General features: G+C 46.4%; 1 protein-coding gene across 1 annotated transcript; it reads left to right on the top strand.

Moving 5' to 3' along the window:
* Positions 1-1437: 1437 nt before the first annotated feature.
* On the top strand, positions 1438-25391 carry slc22a4 (solute carrier family 22 member 4). The gene is made up of 10 exons (XM_082141319.1): positions 1438-1912; positions 8741-8844; positions 9004-9158; positions 9263-9434; positions 18028-18154; positions 18234-18334; positions 21180-21394; positions 23713-23895; positions 24692-24827; positions 25012-25391. The coding sequence occupies exons 1-10, from the start codon at positions 1520-1522 to the stop codon at positions 25076-25078; spliced, it is 1653 nt and encodes a 550-aa protein (XP_081997445.1). The 5' UTR covers positions 1438-1519; the 3' UTR covers positions 25079-25391.
* The last annotated feature ends 36 nt before the right edge of the window (positions 25392-25427 follow it).

Genomic DNA, 25427 nt, shown 5'->3' on the forward strand with positions numbered 1-25427 from the left:
TGATCGACGCCGTGCCTCGGCAGCGGCGGGACCAGAGCCCTGGGGAACGCGATCCTGGTTAAATAAAGCCAGGCGGGATCTGAGCGTACGCATAGGAAGCGCATCGCAATGCTCACAGCCAGCACCCTCGAGTGCTGACTGGGCATGCTCTTCACCCAAACAGACAACACAAAGAGTGTGAGTGTCCCCACTCGTTAAATAACGCGGGCAGGGGTGAACACACACTCTAAACTGCTGCTGCTTACTCGCCATACTGAATATATAATGCAATATAGACAGACAACACCAAATAACAAGGACAGATTCACACAGAGCGCAACTGAAGACTCAGAAAGCTTTCGTTTTCTGTTTCGGGCTGGCTTTTATAGCTTCCTGGTACGTGACGTCACCCGCCTCTGACGTTCCGCCACACCATTGGACTGATTTTACATGTGCTTCAAGACGTCATCACGCAAAGCGTTCCCCATAGCGTCAATTTCGACGCAACGCGAGTTCCCTTGAAAGGGAACTACCAACGTCCGTTGCCTTGGTTTTTGGAATGATGTTACTGATCGCGAGAGGAAAACATGAAGTTTTAGTCGCATAACATCAGTTAATGGAAACGCCGTCATTTCGAAATAGTTTTTTGTCGACATTTAGAAAAAATCGCAAAAGTTTTGCGCAAATCTGTAATGGAAATGCGCCTCTTAACCCTCTGAGGTCGAGAAACGCGCCGACGCGTTTTGCTGGATTTTTTTCACATAGCAGCAACATAAACTTAAATTACTCCGTCATTTATGGTTATACAGAAAAAAGAAATATAAAAAAATAATCTGTGATATTTCTACTTTTGTATGTGTCCACTTACAATCAAATCAAAACATTGTGCTTTTGTAAAATAAAGAAAATAAACAGGGTGTGCGTTCTGCCTCTCCGTCGCGGTGAACTTTTTTTTCTTGAGCACGTCTATAAACTGAAAAAAACTCAGCGAATACTTCTCATACATTTATGAGCCATATACCTTTATACACATTTAAGTGTGTACTTTTAAATGATCGGATTCAAACTGCAAAATCCTTCCCTGTTAAAACTAGTTTTTCCAGTTTAAATGTACCTGCCTAAGCCTAGCCTTACTCAACATGAGCATCAGTGCTGTCCAATGAGTGTGACAGGAGTGGCAATTCTGGTCAGTATATTATCAGATTTAAATATGTCTGTCATGTTTAACATTGAATGTCTAGACTAGACACACAGCAACGCTCAGATGTTTTATTCTCTGAAATTCTGCTCATGAAATTACAAAGGTCACTGAGTTGCTCATTTCTCGAATCCATTATGATTCAAAGATTAGTATCTGATGTAATGATTGTTAAGCGTTCCCTTGGTCAGCACCTGGACTTTAAACAGCCAATGAGGTGAACCTTTCCAAAGTGTATCATAAACATTCCAGTCCAGATTTGTGTGTTTGGGAGGGGTTACAAGCATGTGCAAAACTGAATGAAAGAAGAAAGAGGACATTGCTAGGACACAGCGGAGAAAAATGAGAGATTATGATGAAATCACTTCTTTTCTGGGAACATGGGGTCCATTCCAGCTGACTGTTTTCTTCGCATTAGCTATAAGTATCCTTCCAAATGGTTTTGTGGGCATCTACATCGTTTTTGTGGGTGATACGCCACCTCACGAGTGTCTGATCCCCGAGGAGTACAACATCAGTGACGTGTGGAGAGAAGCCGCAATCCCAACAGTGATGCAAGATGGCGTTTTAAAGCGCAGTTCCTGCTCCAGATACAACATGGAAACACTGAGAAATGTTTCCATGCTTAACTACACCCCAAATGTGGATGTCAATGTCAGTGAGATAGAGATCGAGTCCTGTCTGAATGGCTGGAACTACAGTAAAGTGATTTACGAGTCTACGACAGTGACAGAGGTCAGTCGGCAAGGTGTTTGTATGGTGATGTACTGTTGCTGTACGGTCTAATGTCCAACTGACCAAACTTGAGATAAATCTGGACAATCCTTTGAAGATCAGTCCAAGTAACTTTGATTGGGGGAAACAATAAGAGTTTCTGGCTTGTTTCTGCCCAGAGGAAAAATGTATTGCTCAGTGGTTGCTTTCCCTAAGCTTAGGAGACTTAGATGTGATTCTCAAATATCTCTCATTTTAGTATCAACAGTGTCTCAGTTCTCTTAAAGGGGTCATATAATGGTACATGCACTTTTACTAGTTGATTGTACTGAAATGTGTGTTGGCAGTGCCTGTACACAACCATCATATAATGATAAAGGAGTTTTTTTTAAATCTCCTTATATGTTTTCCCTGTCTCAAATCGAGCCGTGTGGCGTCACACGGTCGGACGCCCCTCCCACGATTGTTAATTGACAGCAGCGTTTCAACACAGACCCGCCCTGAGCGAGCTGTCATCATAGTCCGCCATTGTTGATACGCTGGAGCAGAATGGCGTCTAAGCGAGTGTGGTGTTCTGTTATTGGGTGTAATAAGGAACACAGCAGTCATTTTGATGTTCCTAAATCCGAACCGGATAAACTCCTAACGTTACTCCGAACCAGAGTTTTGTTTTCGAAGGGAATATTCCCCACGATCAACGTCAACGCTTTCATGTTTGCGCGAATCATTTCACACACCAGACTGCTTTACAGACGAGGGTCAGTGACGTTATAAAGCTGGTTTTGCTAAGAAGCTGCTCCTGAAAAAAGGATCGGTACCAACTATTCGTGTTCCTGCTGCACCTCCAGAAGAAGAAGTGAGTGTAACGTTTTATTAACCTTTATATTAATCTTTGCAAATCGCTTGCTGCACGCTTCACGATGAATGCGGCTGTTTACACTGTGTACATTACGGCATGTTTTCTATGTACGACGTTCTCAATATAATTCATAATCCCACGTTTATAATGGACAACGCGTTATGGTTATTGTGTTATTGTAACGTGCCGGAGAAAGCAGGCGGAAGCGAGGATCTAAAAGCAAGGTTTTAGTGAAATAGACATAGAACAAATAATAAAGAACTTCAGGGATAAAGAAACAAAACCACGAGCATGACAAGACTAGAAGCAACCCTTACATGTACAACAACTGACAAAGTAACAAATGAAACACAAGGGCTATAAATACACAGGGACCAACAAGCTAAACAAGATAACAAGGGGGTGTGGCTAATTAGAAACACCTGGGGATACTAATAAACTAGAAAAACTACAAAGGACTACAAAACATGACACAGAACAGGAAATAACTAAAGTCCACACAAGACGAGGGAAACACAAGATAGGAATCATTACATAGCCCCCCACTTAAGGAGTGGATTCCAGACACTCCTCAGAAAAACAATAGTCCAGGAGGGTGGTGGATCGGAGGCGGATCCGGGGGCGGGATGGAGGGCCAGGCCCATGGAACGGAAGAGGGCCTGGAGACTGCGACAGGACGAGAGGCCAGGGTGGAGCAGCCAGTGCAGGCGACCAGGGCGGAGCAGGCTGTGCAAGCAACCAGGGCAGAGCAGGCTGTGCAGGCAACCAGGGCGGAGACGAACCCTCAGGCGGCCAGGGCGGAGACGAACCCTCAGGCGGCCAGGGCGGAGACGAACCCTCAGGCGGCCAGGGCGGAGACGACCCCTCAGGCGGCCAGGGCGGAGACGACCCCTCAGGCGGCCAGGGCGGAGACGACCCCTCAGGCGGCCAGGGCGGAGACGAACCCTCAGGCGGCCCAGGCGGCCAGGGCGGAGACGAACCCTCAGGCGGCCAGGGCGGAGACGACCCCTCAGGCGGCCAGGGCGGAGACGACCCCTCAGGCGGCCAGGGCGGAGACGAACCCTCAGGCGGCCAGGGCGGAGACGAACCCTCAGGCGGCCAGGGCGGAGACGAACCCTCAGGCGGCCAGGGCGGAGACGACCCTTCAGGCGGCCAGGGCGGAGACGACCCTTCAGGCGGCCAGGGCGGAGACGACCCCTCAGGCGGCCATGGCAGAGCTGAAGGACCTTCGGGCGTCCAAGGCAGAGATGATGGACCCTCGGACGTCCAGGGCGGAACAGGAGACCACCCCTCTGGCGGTCCTGGCGGATCAGACTGGTCCGGAGGTGTATTGCCCCCCCCCCCAAAATTTTCTTGGGGAGGCTCCCCGGTAAAGAGTCCTGGACCAGCGATGAAGAGGGCCTTGAGCTGGGCAGGACCAGCGGCGAAGAGGGCTTTGAGCTGGACGGGACCAGCGGTGAAGAGGACTCTGAGCTGGACAGGACCAGCGATGAAGAGGGCGTTAAGCTGGACAGAACCAGCAGCGAAGAGGACTCTGAGCTGGGCGGTACCAGCGGTGAAGGCTCTGTGCTGGACGGGACCGACGGTGAAGAGGACTCTGAGCTGGGCAGGACCAGCGGTGAAGGCTCTGTATCAGCAGAAGTGACGTGAACAGTCTCTGGATCGGCAGAAGCGACGTGAACAGTCTCTGGATCAGAAGAAGCGACGTGAACAGTCTCTGGATCGGCAGAAGCGACGTGAACAGTCTCTGGATCAGCAGAAGCGACGTGAACAGTCTCTGGATCAGCAGAAGCGACGTGAACAGTCTCTGGATCAGCAGAAGCGACGTGAACAGTCTCTGGATCAGCAGCAGCGACGTGAACAGTCTCTGGATCAGCAGACGTGACGTGAACTGCAGGCTCGGCTGGACTGGTGTGAAGTTTCTCCACCTCCCCTACAGTGAAGGGGGAACCACAAAACTGCAGGACAAAGTCAATGTACTGTACCAGGGTCCAGCTGGGGTCTTCCTCTGGTAAATTTAAGCTAATGTCCTGTTCTAGTCCACTCCAGAAACAGTCCTTCAGCCTAGCCTCATTCCCAGGAACGAGATGACTATAAAAAAGGAACTCCTCCACATAACTTTCGATGCTGCGATCATCTTGAAAAATAGAACAAATTTTGCTCAGTGGGTCCCAGCTAGTACTTGCTAGATCCATAGTCGGTAAGGATGGCTGACGCGAAACAGTCGTTCCGAAGCTTTGCGAGATCCCGAAGCGCAGATGTTTCGAAACACTGATCCGAAGCGTGATTCAAAACACCTATGTCACGTGACTATGGCCAAACGAAGCCTCGAAGTGTTTCATCAGGTGTGGTCCGCCGAATCAGCGTTTGATTGACACGGTCGGGAACAGACCACACAGTCGCACATCTGTATAAAAGTGAAATCAACGCATCTTGACCTCGTGGGTTTTTGTGAGAGGAGTTTGATTTTGAGATAGCGGATTTTTGGTGATATAGTGACATAGTGCGATTTGATTAGTTATAGGCTATTTAGGCTTGCATTTAAATTTAACTGGAATTTAAATGAAACTGGAAAGAGATAGCAGTAGTCTTTCCTCATTTGTATGTCCTAGCTAAAAAATATCTTTGCAGTCGGCGCCAATGGCCTCGTGGTCAGTGCGCCGACATGTAGCGCCTTTGCACTCGGGCGTCCCGAGTTCGAGTCCCGGCTCGTGGACCTTTCCCGCCTCGTTTTTTTTTGTCATCTCTCTACTGTCCTGTCACAATAAAAGGAAAATCACCAAAACAATATATATATATATATATATATATATATCTTTGCATGCCAGTAACAAGTATCCCTTGTGAGAGGATTTTTTCAAAGGCTGGAGAAATTATCTGTAAAAAAAGAAGTAGTCTAAGTCCTTCCACAGCAGAGAAATTAATATTTTTGAATAAAAATCTCTAAAAAAGTGAGACATTGTGGCTTGATTTCTTTTATTAATATTCATTTTGCAAGACCAAAATAACATTATGCACAGTGAGGAGCCTATAGGTTACAATCTTCACATATTAGAAAATTATAATAATAAAAAAACAACACATTTTTTTAATGGCTCGTCAAGGTTGTTTCAGATCAACACCTGCAAGTGACCACTAGGTGTCACCGTTGAGACGGGTGTCGGATTGATTCGAAGCCTCGAAACAATATGGCACATTTGGTTCAACTGTTTCAATTGCTTCACGAGGCCTCGATCTGGCCATCACTAATAGTCGGTCAGTTGTTCTGTAACGTGCCGGAGAAAGCAGGCGGAAGCGAGGATCTAAACGCAAGGTTTTAATGAAATAGACATAGAACAAATAATAAAGAACTTCAGGGATAAAGAAACAAAACCACGAGCATGGCAAGACTAGAAGCAACCCTTACATGTACAACAACTGACAAAGTAACAAGTGAAACACAAGGGCTATAAATACACAGGGACCAACAAGCTAAACAAGATAACAAGGGGGTGTGGCTAATTAGAAACACCTGGGGATACTAATAAACTAGAAAAACTACAAAGGACTACAAAACATGACACAGAACAGGAAATAACTAAAGTCCACGCAAGACGAGGGAAACACAAGACAGGAAGCATTACAGTTATTGTGTTACAGTGTATGCACAGAGCAGAGGGGCGGGGGGAGCAAAGCTCATTATCATTTAAAGACACATGCACTTAAACGGCGTGCTGAAAATAGAGCTGTTTTTGACCAGGTAAAATTAGTGTTTTCTTACAATACTAATGAGAATTTTTAATTAAAAGTGTATTACAAACTTTTTATTTAGACCCTAAAGAATCATAATAACTTGTACAAAAATGGCATTATATGACCCAGTGGTTCTCAACCTCTCCTGCAGGGACCCCCTGACAGGCCATGTTTCTGTTTTAACCCTGAAATGGCACACCTGATTCAATTAATTAAAGGCTTAATGAGTAGTTGACTAATTGATTAATTGATTAATTCCTACTCTTCCTACTCTAATAACTACTCATTATTTGAATCAGGTGTGCCATTTCAGGGTTAAAACAGAAACATGGCCTGTCAGGGGGTCCCTGCAGGAGAGGTTGAGAACCATTGATATGACCCCTTTAAGGTTGAGCCACTGTAGTCACTTGGACTATTTTAAACATTGTCTTTACTTACTTTCTGGGCCGGCAAGTTTCAATTACCTAGAAGCCTATGAAGGAGCGAGACAGCTCTCAGATTTAATCAAAAATATCTTAATTTGTGTTCCGAAGATGAACGAAAGTCTTACAGGGTTGGAACATGAGGGTGAGTGATTACTGATAGGATTTTCATTTTTGAGTGAACTAACCCTTTAAGGTGGGAAAGGCGAGAAGAGAACCGGAAAAGGAAAGTACCTTTATCTGGGACTGGAACCTGTGCTGTCTGAGGTGCAGTTGTGTCTCGATGTCAATGTGCGACCCACAGAGGTTTCTCTAAGCTCACAATACTAAGTGTTGATTCTATATGTCTCATTTATGTATCAGCTTTGTCTTAAGATGTCTTCAATTTTATTTTAGGAGAAACATATTAAATTAAAAATATATATATTTCTAATATTGTAAATACTGTAAATATCATTTAAAAACCATTAAACATTTCAGAATATGATGGATTACTCATTTAAATTTGTATTCAATGCCCAGCATTGTATATGCAGCACATTTGTCAAGCAAAATAAATAAATAATAATAATAAATAAAGGTGGGGCAATTTTTAATCGACTTTTCACAAATTTCCACCACTTCTGCAGTTATTTTTCTGTTTGCATTCACTCATTTCCCAAAGTCATCTTAAATGTTGAATTGTCAATACAACTGAACATTTTGAGAGAACATGACATAAGCTGACTTCAAAAATTTATGTTGATTTTCCTCAAATGTTTTGTTTGAACTTCACCATTATGATGATCCGTGTTCCCTTTGGTTGGGCACCTGGAACTTTATTTATATTATTGTAATTCTCTACCTATTGAAGCAGCGATACAACAAGAAATCTCAGTTATTTGGTTTCAAAGGAAGGGAAGTTATAATATATATACTGTATATATATGCATTGGGCCCTATTTTAACGATCTGAAACGCAAGTAACTTTGTGGGCGGGTCTCGGCGCTGTTGCTATTATACCGGCGGGATAAATTACTCTTGCGCCCGACGCAAATCTAAAATGGGTTGGTCTGAAGTACCTTCATTACTCATAGGTGTGGTTTGGGCGTAACGTGAAATAAACCAATCAGAGCGACATCTCACATTCCCTTTAAGAGCAGGCGCACTTGTTCTATGGCGGGTTGCTATTATAACGGCGGATTTGCCAGGAGCGGTTCACAGCCGAGGAGACCGACGCTCTCGTCAGGGCCGTAAAAACACAGAGAAGTGACATTGGGGATGGAGAAACACACCCAAATTAACTTCTGTTAAACAGGCGTAATTTGGGTAAATGTGTAAGCTAGATTTATGCCTATTTTTTCACATCTTCATGGACACAACAATGATTTTCCTCGTGTGTTAATATTTTTCCTTGTAATAATGTATGATTTGCAAAAATGAAAACTGCTGCTTCTATGTAGATGAGAGAAGCAAAGTGTGTGTGTGTTGTGCACACGCTACATTGATTACGGCCAAGCATGCGCCCTTAAAATAGCATCTGAATAACATGCGCAACGCGCCACTGACTTTAGACTATGTTTCTCCTGGTCAGTGGTGGAATTGTTTTCTGAAACTGCAAAATAGCACCAGGGAACGTTTGCGCCGGAACACGCCTCCTCTTTGCGCTGAACCGCCCCCGGGAGCGCAAGTTCATTCCCTAATATACCGACGTGCGTCTGTGGAGGGAAAAGTCTGCTGTGCGTCGGGTGCAAAATAGGAATGATACATGCGTCGCTGTACAAAGTCAATAGCGCTGGGAGCGAAATAGGGCCCATTGACTTTTTTAAGTTACTTTTCTGTGTTTGTGTTTTTCAGTGGGACTTGGTTTGTGAGAATGAGTACAAAGGCCCACTGACCTCATCTATATACTTCTTTGGTGTGTTGGTGGGGACCTTTCTTTCAGGACAGATGTCTGACAGGTTAGCGCCCACAATCCAAGTGTTAGCTCTCGAATCTTCACACAAAATACACTAATGGTTAATAGAGCTGACAGCTAAGCTAAACTTTTAATATGTGGAATTCAAATATGACTCTAAAATGATAAAATATGATATATTTGATATATTTGATATGTGCAGGTACGGCAGGAAACCTATACTTTTTGCCATGATGGCTATGCAGACAGTGACCATCATAATCCAGATGTTTTCTCCAAGCTGGGAAATCTTCACTGCCATCTACTTCCTTGTGGGATTTAGTGGTTTTTCTAATTATGTTGTAGCATATGTCCTAGGTAAAACCATGAATTACAATCATGCACGATTTCATCATGCAAGATTTCAAAAGTCATCTGTGTCTCCTCTCATCTGATGAAAATGCATTCCTCTTGATGAACAGGTTGTGAGATTCTGAGTCCAGCGAGTCGGGTGGTGTTCGGTTCTCTGGGTGTCTTCATGGGATCTGGAATCGGTCTGATGCTCTTTCCGTTAGCAGCTTATTTCATCCGCAGCTGGCGATGGCTGGTGCTCACGAACGCCCTCACTGGACTCCTGTATCTACCGCTGTGGTGGTGAGTGTGTGCAGAGACGAATTTAAAGCCACAGAGAATTAGAAAGAAAGATCAGGTGTGAAGAATTAAGATAACACATGAAGAAAGATATTTCATTGTAACATCAAACGGCTATAAACCAGGGAAAGCAGGAGGTCATTAAGAGTGTTGGGGAAAGTTACTCATTTGAGAAGTAATGCATTACAATATTGCGTTACTCCCAGGGTTTGAAATTAACTTTATCACCCACCGGACAATTTGGCTACAAAATTTTTAAGTTACCGGCCATTCAGAACTTCTACTAGCCAAAAAAAGAAGAAATTAACCAGATTAACTACATCACAGCTTTTGTATTTGTATTTTAAATTGGTAAATTTATATATATATATATATATATATATATATATATATATAAACAGGGGTTAAAGTGGGCCGGAACGGTCCGGAACTGCGTTCCGGCACCTCAGATAAATTAATAAATAAATATCAAATCATTCTCATCAAATTCAATGATTCTCATCATACATCAAATCAAAACTGAATATCACCCCCTGGCCCCGCATTCACAAACACGCTTCCCGACGTTGTTCTCAGTCACGGTTTTCCTGTCTGATTTTAGTGCATCTACACCGGTTCACGCCTCCCCTCCCCGCTGAACGCCAGCGATTACTAATGCGTGAAATGCACTCACATGCATTACTTGAAAAAGTCATCTGATTACGTAACTCAAGATACTTGTAATGAGTTACACACAACACTGGTCATTAATATATTGTCACGGGATGAAGAATCACACAACAAGGAGAGCTCAAATTAAAGCCCCGGAGGGTGGGTTTATTGAACAGAGTGAATGGTGAAAGCAGACAGTACGGGTAGGTGCTCCGGTGAGTGGTGTGCTTCTTATCCTCGTGCCAGTGAAGTCCGTGTCTGAGTGCTCGTGGGGAGAGATCGGCTTCAGCTGCTGTCTGTGAGAGAATAGAGAGAAGCATTAGTTCCACTTTCTCAGTGAGAGGTTCTCCCCCAACTCTTGTGCCATGTGTGCTTATAAGCACGCCAGTTGACGAGCCGCAGCTGAGGCCGATCGGGGCGTGATGCGGACGTGCAGCTGTGGCTCGTTTGTTTCCAGGGCGACGCTGATGATCGGCCGGGACGCTCGTCACACTCCCCCCCCCCAAGCGTTGTCCTGGTCCTGTTGAAGATATGAGACAGCAGGGGAGAGAGAGGGGGTGGGTGGGGAGTGACCCCTGACAGACCTGCAAAAGCTGCCCAGATCCGAGGGAGTCCGTCGGCGTTTGAGTTCATGTCTACGGCCCGATGTTGTACCTCAAAGTGGAAATCCTGGAGCGCGAGGAACCATCGGGTCACCCTGGCGTTGGTATTCTTGGCTCGTGCCATCCACTGGAGAGGGGCATGGTCGGTGACCAGGGTGAACCTCCGGCCAAGGAGGTAGTATCGCAGCTCCAAGACTGCCCACTTGATGGCCAGAGCCTCCTTCTCCACGGTGGCATAGTTTCTCTCGGCTGGGGAGAGCTTCCTGCTGATGTACAGGACCGGATGCTCTTCTCCCTCTTGGATTTGGGAGAGGACGGCTCCCAAACCTGTGTCTGAGGCATCCGTCTGCAGCAGGAAGGGACAGGTGAAGTCGGGAGCTCGCAGGACTGGCTCCGAGGTGAGGGCGGATTTAACCTTCTTGAAAGTGTCTTCTGCTGCCGGGGTCCACTGTACTTTCTCCGGCTGTCCCTTCCTGGTCAGATCTGTCAGGGGGGCGGCTAAAGAGGAGAATTCAGGGATGAAGCAGCAATAGTACCCCGCCAACCCTAAGAACGCTCGTAACTGGGTTTTGGTCCTTGGCTGTGGGGCTGTCCGGACGGCCTCTACCTTCTTTTCCTGGGGACGGATCATCCTTCGTCCCACTTGGAAACCTAGGTACTTTGCCTCGTACAGCGCTAAATGACATTTCCGAGGGTTGGCGGTGAGTCCAGCCCTCCGGAGATCGGACAGCACCCTCCGTAGACGATCCAGGTGGTCCTCCCACGCCTCTGAGTGGATGACGACATCGTCGATATAGGCGGCGGCGTAGGCCCGATGGGGCCGCAGGACGATATCCATCAGTCTTTGAAAGGTAGCGGGCGCTCCATGAAGGCCGAAGGGAAGGGTCCGGTATTGCCAGTGCCCACTGGGGGTGGAGAACGCTGTTTTGGGCTTTGCAGAGGGAGAAAGTGGTACCTGCCAATATCCTTTTGTAAGGTCCAAGGTGGAGATAAACCGGGCCCTCCCCAGGCGGTCCAGTAATTCATCCACTCGATGCATGGGGTACCCGTCGAACTCTGAGACTTCGTTGAGGCGCCGAAAGTCGTTACAGAAGCGGAGGGTGCCGTCCGGTTTTGGGACCATCACAATTGGGCTGGACCACGGGCTGCGCGATGGTTCTATCACCCCTAACTTCAACATATGTTGTACCTCTTCCTCGATAGCCTGCCGACGAGCCTCAGGGACGCGGTAGGGGCGCTGCTGGACGACGACTCCAGGTGGTGTTGGGATGTCGTGATGTAGTACGTTGGTCCGCCCGGGGAGTGGAGAGAACACATCCGAAAACTGACCGACCAGGTGCTGCAGGTCCGCCTTCTGAGCAGCCGAGAGCTGGGGGTTGAAGTCCACAACCACGGGTTCGGAGACGGTTAGAGCTGTAAGTTGGTCTCTAGTTCCCACCCACTTCTTGAGGAGGTTGATGTGGTACAACTGATTTGGACGGCGCCTTTCTGGCTGGCGTAGGCGATAGGTGACGGGGCCAATTTTCTCCAGGACGGTGTACGGGCCCTGCCAGGTGGCGAGGAACTTACAGGCGGCGTTGGGGACTAGGACCATAACACGGTCTCCCGGGTTGGAATTCCCGTGGCTGGGCTGCTCGGTTGTAGTGCCGTTGTTGGGACTGCTGCGCCTTCACCAGGTGTTCCCGGACTAACGGCATGACCTGGTCGATCTTGTTCCTCATCTGTCTTACGTGTTCCACGACGGAGCGATGGGCTGCAGGCTGCTGCTCCCAGGCCTCCCTTGCTACATCCAGGAGGCCACGAGGTTGTCGTCCGAACAGGAGCTCAAAGGGGGTGAAGCCAGTTGAGGCCTGGGGAACCTCGCGGATTCCGAAGAGGATCGCGCCCGTCTTCTGCGGTCACTCTGCGGAGCATTTGTTTGAGGGTTTGGTTAAACCTCTCCATGAGGCCGTCGGTTTGCGGGTGGTAGACTGTAGTCCTCAACTGCTTCACCCTCAGCAGCCTGCAGAGATCAGCCATTAGCCGGGACATAAAAGGGGTACCTTGGTCGGTCAGTATCTCCGCTGGGATGCCGACTCGGCTGAACAGCATGAAGAGCTCGTGGGCGATGGACTTGGCCGTAGCTTTCCGGAGGGGCACTGCTTCCGGATACCGGGTGGCGTAGTCGACAATCACCAGGATGTGTTCGTGTCCCCGGGCTGACTTCGGCAGCGGCCCTACCAGATCCATCCCGATGCGCTCGAAGGGCACGTCGATGATGGGCAGCGAAATCATGGGGCTGGGGGAGGCTTCCTGGGAGAGGTACGTTGGCAGGTCGGGCAGCCCTGACAGAAGCGTTTTACCTCGGCGTCAATCCCCGGCCAGTGGAAACGGTCCCGGATTCTCTGTGTAGTGTTGTCAGCCCCGAGGTGCCCCGCCATGGGGTGTGTGTGCGCGAGCTCCAGCACCGTCTCTGTCTTCGACCGGGGCACCACCAGCAACGTTCCTTCCTCCCCCCTTCGCTGCGCGACACAATACAGCAGGCCATTTTGGACCACAAAGTGCGGGAGAGGATGGGGACCAGGCTGAACTTCTTTCCCGTCTATGATACGGACCCGTTCCCAACAGTGTTTCAGCCTGTCGTCCTCGCGCTGTTCCCTTGCGAATGAGCCCCCTTCCGTGACCTGCTGAAAAACATCAAAGAAGAGATTAGGGCATTGGGAAGGGGACTCACCATCTCTCCCGCTGTCAGAGGCCAGGAGGGCGGGGCGCTGACGTGGTCCGCGGGCTGGTCTCTGTCTCCGGCGGCTCCCTCTCGGGCTGACGGGCTGGGCGGCAGTGGCAAGGAGGCGGTCAAATCCGGGCCAGTCTCTTCCCAGCAGGACCGGCACTGGAAGGTCCTTTACCAGTCCTACTTCGACCGGCCAGGAACCTGAGGGGGCTGAGATCGTCACTCTCCGGGTCGGTACTTCTCGGGTCTCCCCGTGGACGCAGGTGATGGGAAGACGAGCTTTGGAGTCTGTGCGGGGGAACAGCAGACGAGACTGGATCAGGCTGACTGCGCTGCCGGAGTCCAAGAGGGCGCGGAAAGGCTTCCCATTTATTTTCACGTCGACCTCGGGGGCCCCTGGGGGTGGGTGGCTGTGGACGATGCAGCCCGCCAGCCAGTTTTTAGTGGGTGGTGTGGGGTCCTCCGTGGGCATAGGCTCATCACGGATAGAGGGAGCCGCAGGCCTGCTGTTTGGTCGGAACGTGCCCTCCGGCGCGCGTCGCTCCTGGACCACCCTCCGGGGAAACGGTGGCGCTCTCTCCCCGGCATCTCGATGTTGGGCCGCATCCGCCAGCTCGATGGCCTCGACGAGTTCCAGGGTGGTATTTGGACCCCTCATGGCGACGGCCTGTCGATGGGAGCGGGGCAGGGCACGAAGTAGCCGGTCAACGACGACGCGTTCCACCACTTGTTCCGGCGTGGGGTCTCCCTCCAAGAGCCAGTGTTGTGCAAGCCGTGAGAGCTCAGCAACCTGGGCGCGGTCGGGCAGGCGGGACTTGTAAATCCAGTCGAAGAAATATTGGGCCGCGCAGACTGGCGACAGCCCTAAACGGCTGAGGATTTCTCTCTTGACATCCGGATATCGGTCGGCGACAGCGGCTGGAAGAGAAAAATAAGCCCGCTGGGCTTCTCCAGTGAGGAGTGGGGCTAGCGCCCGCGCCCAGTCGGCGGGTGGCCATTCCTCTGTTGTCGCTGTTGTTTCAAACATTCACAAGAATGCCTCTACATCATCGTGAGGGGTTAATTTAGGTAATAACCTGGCGGCTTGCACGCGAGGGTCCGGCGGCGGAGCGTGTTGGACGGCGGCTGCACGAAGGGCCGCGACTTCCTGTTCGGCTTCGCCCTGCCGGGTGGCGAGGTGCTCGACAATCTGCTGCTGGCGGATGCTGACCTCAGTGATCCTTTGGAGAAGTTGGTCCATCTCGGGGGAGGAGCGCTCGTCTGCCATAACCAGAACACAAAGGAAAAAGAACCGCTGAGTTTTTTTTTTTTTTTTAATCACTTGTTGGCGATTCTTCACTCTTCTGCCCGCATTCTCCACCAGACTGTCACGGGGTGAAGAATCACACAACAAGAAGAGCTTAAATTAAAGCCCCGGAGGGTGGGTTTATTGAACAGAGTGAATGGTGAAAGCAGACAGTACGGGTAGGTGCTCCGGTGAGTGGTGTGCTTCTTATCCTCGTGCCAGTGAAGTCCGTGTCTGAGTGCTCGTGGGGAGAGATCGGCTTCAGCTGCTGTCTGTGAGAGAATAGAGAGAAGCATTAGTTCCACTTTCTCAGTGAGAGGTTCTCCCCCAACTCTTGTGCCATGTGTGCTTATAAGCACACCAGTTGATGAGCCGCAGCTGAGGCCGATCGGGGCGTGATGCGGACGTGCAGCTGTGGCTCGTTTGTTTCCAGGGCGACGCTGATGATCGGCCGGGACGCTCGTCACAATATGGAGAAAGCAATCCAATCGCATATAGTGTGGACATACGGTATTTCATATGTCTCAGGAGGATAGTTATTAGTTAATATTTTGAGACTATGTGTGCAGCCCCACTTCATATTATGTTTGTGTCCCTAACAAAAGGGATCATAAATTGAGAAAAGTCCCCCTGTGGTGAAAATCAAACTTTTAAATGTTGTTTATAAGTCTATGTGTTATTTTTAATATGCTTTAAGACAAACCATGTGTAAATTCGACACCATTGCTGAGTATTTTCTCCTTAAAACTGCAGTGAACCAAAGACAGTCTCAAAAACACGCTTTGAAATCGCTGGTGTTTCTGACGTCACAAACTACCTTGTAACCAATCAGATCAACGTGTGATCGTCAACCAGTGGATCTCTGAGCTGAGTGAGTGGAGGCGGGGCTCATTTGCATATTCATAGAACCGCGCATACTAAATGAGGCAAGGGTGTCGAGTTACATTCAAGATATTTTAAGGCAAGAAGAAATGTTTTTCAAGAAATAAACGTTTAAAGGGGTGGAATAATGCCCTATTCACGAAATGTAAAATAAGTATCTTATGTCCCCAGAGTGTGTGTGTGCAGTTTTAGCTCAAAATACCCCACAGATATTTTTATATAGCATGTTAAAATTGTGATGATGTTGTGGGGCTGTCTTGGCTGACACACCTCTGCAGCATCGCGTGGCAGTCGGGGACAGTGCCTCTGGGATGGCAGACCGGGGTGGTGGTCCCTCTTTTTAAGATGGGGGACCGCAGGGTGTCTTCCAACTACAGGGGGATCACACTTCTCAGCCTCCCTGGGAAAGTCTATGCCAGGGTACTGGAGAGGAGAATCCGGCTGATAGTAGAACCTCGGATTCAGGAGGAACAGTGCGGTTTTCGTCCAGGCCGTGGAACACTGGACCAGCTCTATACCCTCTACAGGGTGCTGGAGGGTTCATGGGAGTTTGCCCAACCAATCCACATGCTTTGTGGATTTGGTAAAGGCATTCGACTGTGTCCCTCATGGCGGCCTGTGGAGGGTGCTCCGGGAGTATGGGGTCCGGGGTCCTTTGCTAAGGGCTGTCCGGTCCCTGTACGACCGAAGCAGGAGCTTGGTTCGCATTGCTGGCAGTAAGTCAGACTTCTTCCCGGTGCATGTTGGACTCCGGCAGGGCTGCCCTTTGTCGCCGGTTCTGTTCATAATTTTTATGGACAGAATTTCTAGGCGCAGCCAGGGGCCGGAGGGTGTCAGGTTTGGGGACAACACGATTTCGTCTCTGCTCTTTGCGGATGATGTTGTCGTGTTGGCCCCTTCAGACCAGGAACTTCAGCATGCACTGGGACGGTTTGCAGCCGAGTGTGAAGCGGCTGGGATGAGAATCAGCACCTCCAAATCCAAGGCCATGGTCCTCAGTCGGAAAAAGGTGGCTTGCCTACTTCAGGTTGGTGGAGAGTTCCTGCCTCAAGTGGAGGAGTTCAAGTATCTTGGGGTTTTGTTCACAAGTGAGGGAAGGATGGAACGGGAGATTGACAGACGGATCGGTGCAGCTTCTGCAGTAATGTGGTCGCTGTACCGGTCTGTCGTGGTGAAGAAAGAGCTGATCCGCAAGGCGAAGCTCTCGATTTACCGGTCAATCTACGTTCCTACTCTCACCTATGGTCATGAGCTTTGGGTCATGACCGAAAGGACAAGATCCTGGATACAGGCGGCCGAAATGAGCTTTCTCCGCAGGGTGGCTGGGCGATCCCTTAGATATAGGGTGAGAAGCTCGGTCACTCGGGAGGAGCTCAGAGTAGAGCCGCTGCTCCTCCACAAATCGAGAGGGGTCAGCTGAGGTGGCTCAGGCATCTGTTCCGGATGCCTCCTGGACGCCTTCCCGGGAAGGTGTTCCGGGCGCGTCCCACTGGGAGGAGACCCCGGGGAAGACCTAGGACACGCTGGAGAGACTATGTCTCCTGGCTGGCCTGGGAACGCCTCGGTGTCCCCCCGGAAGAGCTGGAGGAAGTGTCTAGGGATAGGGAAGTCTGGGCATCTCTGCTTAGACTGCTGCCCCTGCGACCCGGCCCCGGATAAGCGGAAGAAGATGGTATTGTATGGTATGTTAAAATTGTCACTTTTTGAGGGTGAGCAAAAACGCACTGTTTTTGTGTCTGTTCCTTTAAATGCAAAAGAGCTGCTGCTCCCGGCACAGGGGGCGGAGCTACAAGAGCTTGTGTGCTTTTAAGTTTCAAAAACGTTTAGCCTTTTATGTTCAAACCGGAGTCAGACAATGATGGAGAGACTCGTTTCTGAATGGTTAGTTGATGAGTTTATGTAGCTTATGTGTAGTTATCTTCTAGTCATTGATTAGCATATTCTGTCATTATAATCTATAAATCATGTCCTGGGGGCGGGGTTTATGTACATTTTAGGGTTGGTGATGTCACTAACCCAGGAGGAATGTCCCCTCTGTGCCGGGAGCAGCAGCTCATTTGCATTTAATGGGACGGGCACAAAAACGGTGCATTTTTGCTCACCCTCAAAAAGTGACAATTTTAACATGCTATATAAAAATATCTGTGGGGTATTTTGAGCTAAAACTTTTCATACACACTCTGGGGACATCAGAGACTTATTTTACATCTTATGAAAAGAGCATTATACCACCCCTTTAAATATGTAATTTTGGTGATCAAAAATGAGTTTTAAGGGATACAATTATTGACTACAGGGGGACTTTAACCCTTTTCATAAGAGGTTATTATAGTAATGGCTTAAAGTACAGTGGCTTGAAATGCTCACAAAAAAACAAATTTATATCTCTTGAATTAATATTTGAAACTGACTAAACTGACTGAAACTGAACTGGTAAGAAAAGTGTTTGTGTTTGTCATGCTCCAGGTTTATCCCAGAGTCTCCCCGATGGCTCCTCTCTCAGGGAAGAATAGCAGAGGCCGAGGCCATACTGAGACTCGCGGCTCACAAGAACAAGGTCTCCGCTCCTGAAGTCCTCTTCACTTCTTCTGAGGTGATGAACTTTAGACAAACACGCCCTAAATAAACTCAAACCTGCTCCAGTTTCAGTAATGCTCTTCATGTGTCCTTAGATCGAAGAGGCAGCAAAGATGAGGGAGAAAAAACATAACATTCTGGATATTCTAAGGAACTCTAATGCTGTTTTAACCATCACGATTTGTTCATTTTTGTGGTATGCAGTAATATTTTTCTACAAATATTGTTTTTAATTAACTACATTACTTTCAAGTTTCTCATCTAACACACCTGATCTGTCCGACGCTCTCCGACCTGAACAGGGTTTCTCAGGCCATGTCCACAATAATACGTTTTCGTTTGAAAACGCATCTTTTTCTCTCCGTTTTGTCCTTCGGTTCACACTGAGATGGCGTTTTTATTCATGAAAACTAAGCTTTTTGAAAACGCTCTCCAAAGTGGATAAATTTGAAAACGGTGTTTTCGCGTTGTAGTGTACTGAGGAAACTGAGGTATTTAAATACAATGGCATAAGTTTAGTCATGTGACGCATATTGAACCAATTGATGTTCATGTTTATAGCGGAATTGTGCCTGACTGTTATGTGCTATTCACTGTCACACAGTTGCTAAAATATGCTAGTTTGCACACTCTTCATATCACAGTCCTGCAAAGATGACAGAATTCACTCACATTTGCTGTCCTGCGGTACCCTGGTAATCCAGAGTTCTCGCGAGAGCACAAGTTGAATTTGCTCAGCGAGTTACTCTGGTGTCGAGTGATGATGCTCATTAAATTTGCCCCTCGATCCGAGCTGCACCAATCACAGCGGGTTATCTGATATAGGCGGGCCAGAGGCGAACTAAACAGAAGACGACAGCGCTGTGACGTCGAAGTCACTAGTAAACATTGCAAGATGGCTATGGATGAACACCAGTTGTTTGAAACGGCTTTGGCCGCTACAATGAATGAGTTAGACTTGGCTTTTTCTCTAAAACAGGAACAGAAGACGCCGCTCGAATCCTTCCTTTGCAAGAAGGGCGTTTTTGCTGTTTTGCCGACCGGATACTGTAAGAGTCTAATCTACCAGTTAGCTCCGCTGGTAGCTAAGCGTATAGTGCTTGTTGTGATTGGTCGTAGTGTTATCCAATTGCGTGCAGTGAGATTTTCAAATGCATGCTTGGTGCCGCCCCTCGAGCTGACCGATTTTCATTAGTCGACGCCAGACCATTAATCTTTTAGATTTAGGTCTGGATTTCCGGGCTAGTCCTGCTGTAAAACATGAGAGTTTTAGTGTTTTAGACCAAACACTTTGGGCCCTGTCTTGCACCCAGCGCAATTGACTTTGTACACCGACGCATGTATCATTCCTATTTTGCACCCGCGCAAAGCAGACTTTTCCCTCCACAGAAGCACGTCGGTTAACTAAGAAATACACTTGCGCTCGCGGGGGCGGTTCAGCGCAAAGAGGAGGCGTGTTCTGGCGCAAACGTTCCTTCATGCTATTTTGCAGGTTTAGAAAACAATTGCTCCACTAACCAGGAAAAAATAGTTTAAAGTCAGTGGCGCGTTGCGCATGTTATTCATATGCTATTTTAAGGGTGCATGCTTGGCCATAATCAATGTAGCGTGTGCACAACGCGCACTTTGATTCTCTCATCTACACAGATGCAGCAGTTTTCATTTTTGCAAATCATACATTATTACGATAGATAGATAAATAGATAGATAGATAGATAGATAGATAGACAGGTAGATAGATAGACAGACAATTTATTATAAAAGCATACATCTAACTTACACATTTACCCAAATTATCATACGCCTGTTTAACCGAAGTTAATTTGGGTGAGTTTCTCCATCCCCAATGTCCCTGACGAGAACGTCGGTCTCCTCGGCTGTGAACCGCTCCTGGCGTGCGTCTGGCAAATCCGCCGTTATAATAGGAATCCGCTTTAGAACAAGCGCGCCTGCTCTTAAAGGGAATGTGAGATGTCGCTCTGATTGGTTTATTTCACGTTATGCCCAAACCACACCTATGAATAATGAAGCTACTTCAGACCAACCCCTTTTAGATTTGCGCCGGGCGCAAGAGGCATTTATCCCGCCGGGAAAATAGCAACAGCGCCGGAGATCCGCCCACAAAGTTACTTGACACTTGTGTTTCAGATCGTTAATGGTGAGTGAGAGCGACCTGGACGATCAGTGAATGATAGTGAAGAAGGGTTACAAATTTAAGAATCTATTTCAAATATGCTTCCGTACATAACATCATGGTAAAGAATCTTTTAAGGTTAAGATCTCAGCAAAGTTGCAATTCCTGTTCTCTCCTTATTGTCTTTAATGGCTCTTCGAGCCCCAGTTTCACTCAGACTGATGGGATTAGCACACGAATGATTCACTGAGAATCTCACCTTTTGTTCTGCAAATGGCTTTCGGACCCAAATGGCTCTTGGAGCCTTATGCTGATTGAATTAGGATTGGCCAGACCCTCACAGTCTAGGGTGTTACCTTAACCTGTATACTCATTTACATGCTTTGTTTGAACTTGTCTCCACCTTCAAAAGTCCCTCCTCCTAAAATGCCTATAAGACACCATGTAAATTTATATACTTCAGATAATGTTGGAAGAACTGCAGCCACGTACAGCGGAGTTCTCAATAAAGAATAACTTCTGTCGAACGCGATCCCAACTGTCTCCTGGTCTCTGCTTCGATAAAAGAAAACTTTACAACAATAGGATATTTTGCTAAATAAAATGATCCTGTCAGAAGAATAGCGCAATAACTGTATTATTTATGTGTCCATCTGCATCATCTCAGTGAGCTTTTGTGAGGTTTTACGCATGCGCTCTAAAGGTGAATTTAGCATTTTCAGGCGTTTTCTAAAAGTTTCTCATCCGCATTGAAATGCCTGAAAACGCTACTGTGGACGGAGAGCGTTTTTAAACGAAACGCTGTTTTCAAATGTATCCGGAGTAATGTAGTTACTTACTCACGACCTCAGAGTCGTGAGACACCAGAGGAGGGCTGATATAAACCAGTGCTGCTTTTCTCCGTCAGGATGGTCATCACCATGTCTTACTACGCTCTCCTTCTGAACACCACAAACCTTCATGGAAACCCATACCTGAATTTATTCCTGTCTGCGGTGGTGGAGGTCCCAGCTTTTATCATAGCCATGCTTCTGCTCAGATTCTGCAGGAGGAGATTCTGTCAGTCTTCCACTCTTCTAATGGGTGGAGCAATGATCTTCATTGTACAGCTCATTCCTAAAGGTAAGACCCGATCCTGTCCTGCATCACACATCTAACTGTGTGGAAGTTACATGTAGTTACACAACGCTGGTTAAGTCTGAACCGGAAGTGAGGTTTACAATTAAGCTCATGGATTATCCTCTGGACAGCAATAGACAAAAAAATGTCGATGAAGTTGCATTGGCTGTAATTTAGGAGCTAAAAGACTTTTTCTCTCACTTGACAAATTACAGAATTGCCTGATAAAAATGGTTTATAAGCGCTTTATTTACTACACGGATTCTAGGTTTTAACAGCAGTCACTTCTGTCCTGCGATGAAGGGATGTTTTAGTACATGATCTACAAGGATTTCATTTATATAAACAAGAGTGTTATTGTGCACAAATCTCAGTGTTCATTTAATTTGAATTTTTTGTCTATAGACATTTTAACATTTTCAACTTCCTTAACGATTGCTTGACATCCAAAAACTTTTTTGAAACTTTTTTGCTTTTGTAGCTGACTGCAACAAAGAAATTATGTATAACATTTATGTATTAAAAAAAGTATGTATAACAAATTTGGTAAAAAAAAATCGTATAATAATCAACTTTATGTTTTCACTAATAACTCCGCAACCATGTGTGACAGACAAAAGTCAAAATTCTTGTGTCTTTTCTTCCAAACTTCTCAAAAATAATTTGTATATGAAGAGTTCAGATGCAAAAGCCTCTAAGTGCCATCTGAAATTTTCTTCTAGAATGATCATTTTTATCAATTATTTATCAATAATTATTTAGGTATTATATCAATAATTAATAGGTAATTTGCATTGCCATTTAAGTGAAATAATTGAACTTAAATATACGAGCTTGATAAAAATTATCAATATAGAAGAAATTTTCAGATGGCACAGATACCCCTTTTCCACCAAAAAAGAACTGGTTCGGAACTGGTGCTGGTTCAAAGTTGGTTCATCTTGCGAACTTTCTCAGAACCTGTTTGTTTTTCCACTGACTAGAGAGCCCAGCGAATGACGTCGTTACGTCACTGTGTATATTGCCATAGGCTACGTCTTAGCTTTCCTAGAAACGCTTGCGCCAACTTCAAGCATAACAATTACAATGTTGGACTACATCGTCTTTCTGCAAATGTTTCTCCTGGCTTTGTGATCCTATATTGGGGTCAGAAGAAGACGTTTAGAACACATTTGTGCTGCTCGTCTGGATTACTATAGACGGAGGTTACGTTCGAGAAGAAGTTCGACAATAACCCCGCCCCCAGCCCCTGACGTAAGCATGACGTGGTAAAAGAACGGTTCTAGTCCAGCAAAGAGTTGGTGCCGCTTTGGAACCAATTTTCCTGGCCGAGAACCGGTTCTTTGGCTGTCGAAACACAAAGAACTGGTTCGCGAGTAGGCACCGGCTCTGAACCGGCACCAGCACTGCCTTGGTGGAAAAGGGGTATAGAGGCTTTTGCATCTGAACTCTTCATATACAGAGAGAGATATGGACATTCGGAGGTTTCATGAATTTCTGATGCTTAGAGTGCTAACAGCAAACTGTAAATGATCAGACATTTCAACTGACAGATGATGTCTGTAATACTAATATCATGTACGTCTAATCTTTTCCCAACAGTTTTCATCAGTTTAAATGTCTGAATAATAAATAAATGCAGCCTTGCATTGTAAACTATTACATCAAACCCTTCTGTATCTGTAGCGATTGCAAGATTGTTGACTCTGCAGTAAAAAAAACCCAGAAAACGTTATATTGTAAAAAAGATACATGGGATTTACATCACCTGAACCGCTGATACAGGGCTGGATGATCCCTTCATGTTGTTCACACCAAATACTGACCCGACCATCTGAATGTCGCAGCAGAAGTCCAGACTCATCAGTTTTTCCAGGCTTCGATTGTTCAGTTCTGGTGAGCCTGTGAATCGCAGCCTCAGTTTGCGGTGTGTCTTCTTCTGCTGTAGTCCGTCTACGTCAGGGTTGGTTCGTGTTGTGTGTTCAGAGATGCTCTTCTTCAGACCTCGGGTGTAACGAGTGCTTATTTGAGTTACTGTTGTCTTTCTATCAGCTGAACCAGTCTGGCCATTTTCCTCTGACTTCAACAAGGCATTTCCTCTTTTTCCAGACCATTCTCTGTAAACCCTAGAGATGGTTGTGTGTGAAAATCCCGGTAGATCAGCAGTTTCTGAAACTCTCAGACACCAACAACTGTGCCACGTTCTTAGTCACTTAAATTACCTTTCTTCCACGTTCTGAAGCTCAGTCTGAACTTCAGCAGATGGTCTTGATCATGTCTGCATGCCTATATAAAGAGAATGTATATATTTGTCATTGCAGACCTAATGGAGTTGGCAATCTTAGTGGAGATGCTGGGAAAACTTGGTGTTACGGCTGCGTTCTGTGTAGTTTATGCCGTGACTTCAGAACTGTTTCCTACAGTGGTGAGGAACATGGCCATGGGAACCTGCTCCATGACGGCTCGCATCGGGAGCATCGTTTCTCCCTTCATCATATACTTGGGTACAGCCACAGATTTTATATTTCTTCTATTATTTTATATAGGATTTGCAATAGGATTTAATCTGCTTAAAGAAAATTAAGGGAACACTTAATAATCACAGTAACACCAAGTCAATTCAACTTCAGGATATCAATCTGTCCAGTTAGGAACCATTAGTGATTGTAAACTAGTTTCACTGACTTGGTGCAAATGAAAGTGCACTAACAAATTGGACAGGCTGACTCTTAAGGCTCTGGGGTCTCTTGTTTGCCATCGCCCCAAAACACTGTGCCAGGTTAACTGGACTAGGAAGTGTGTCGTAACTGGCTCTAATAATAAACTTAACCTGGCTTGGGGAATTCTCCAAATGTCGCTCCAACTGACTGACCTTGGCTGGATGTCGGCCCACTTTCGTCCACTGGCCTTGTTGACCTTGGCCAACAGATTTCACAAGAAGTCTTTCCTCTTCCAATCTTGTCACTTCTGCAAATTCTAGCTTTTTCCGCTCCTTTATAGATGCTTTTGAACAGAACTTACATGGCTCACCCCAGAAGAGACCCTGTCTTCCCTGCTGGGTTTTTCCAATGAACTCTTGGTGCTTCATGTTGGCGATGGTGTTCCACTTTCTGTCGGACTGAACCTCGGCACCAGCACAGAATGTATATGAATAAGATTTTCAAATTGAAAATTTCATTCATTGAGATCCAATGTGTGATTTAAGTGTTTCCTTAATTTTTTGAGCAGTGTAAATGACCAATATGAACATTGCATAAGTCATCAGTTGTGTAAATTATTTCTTTTTTTCTTTCTGTAAAGGTAACTACTATAGTTATATTCCTTATATTGTGATTGGAGGCCTGGCAGTTTTTGGTGGCTTAATTACTTTACTGTTACCAGAAACTAAAGGAAAAGTTCTTCCTGAGACCATTGCTCAGATGCAGCGAATAAAAGGGTGAGTGCATTATTCATTCTCCCATCTTCATAATCGATGCAGTCTTAGAAATGATGAAGAATTAAATATTCTAAATTCAGTTCTGAGTTTGGGGTTTTTAAATAGAATACATGTGCTTAAAATCTGATTATTATCAGAAATACCGTTAGTTAAAATATAACATTTCTTTGCTTTTATCTCACAGGCTGAGGAGTTCTAAAAAACAGGCTTCAATGATGAAGACAGTAGTCATCAAAGAAGTGAAATTATAACAACCGGAGAGTACAATTAACAAAATGTTGTCCCATCCATCAAAATATCACGTTTCTGTTTGTGTTTGGACTTCCTCTGTGTTCATTGTTTCGAGCCACTCCTCCTTCATTAGTTCATTTGGTTCACCTGTGTCTTGTTAGTTACTATGGTTACTGTCATTGAGTTCATTTGCCCCAGCTGTGTCTGGTTTCCCTGTTCTCTGTGTATTTAAGCCCTCTGTTTCTCCCTGTTCGTTGTCTTGCATTATATATTGTTATCAGTGATATTTGGTTGTTTTCTGGTCTAAGTTTTGAATTAAAGTATCCTATTGTATCTCCTTTGTTGTGCTCTTGATTTTAACCACCTCAG

The sequence above is a fragment of the Leuciscus leuciscus genome (genome assembly GCF_965113295.1).
Source record: "Leuciscus leuciscus genome assembly, chromosome: 16".
Classification (NCBI taxonomy): domain Eukaryota; kingdom Metazoa; phylum Chordata; class Actinopteri; order Cypriniformes; family Leuciscidae; genus Leuciscus; species Leuciscus leuciscus.

Bases quoted from the DNA above. Each gene is read 5' to 3' on its own strand.
- slc22a4 (XM_082141319.1), top strand. From the start codon at position 1,520: ATGAGAGATTATGATGAAATCACTTCTTTTCTGGGAACATGGGGTCCA. The intron at 18,155-18,233 runs GTGATGAACTTT...ATGTGTCCTTAG, and splicing joins TCCTCTTCACTTCTTCTGAG to ATCGAAGAGGCAGCAAAGAT. The intron at 24,828-25,011 runs GTGAGTGCATTA...TTTATCTCACAG, and splicing joins CAGATGCAGCGAATAAAAGG to GCTGAGGAGTTCTAAAAAAC.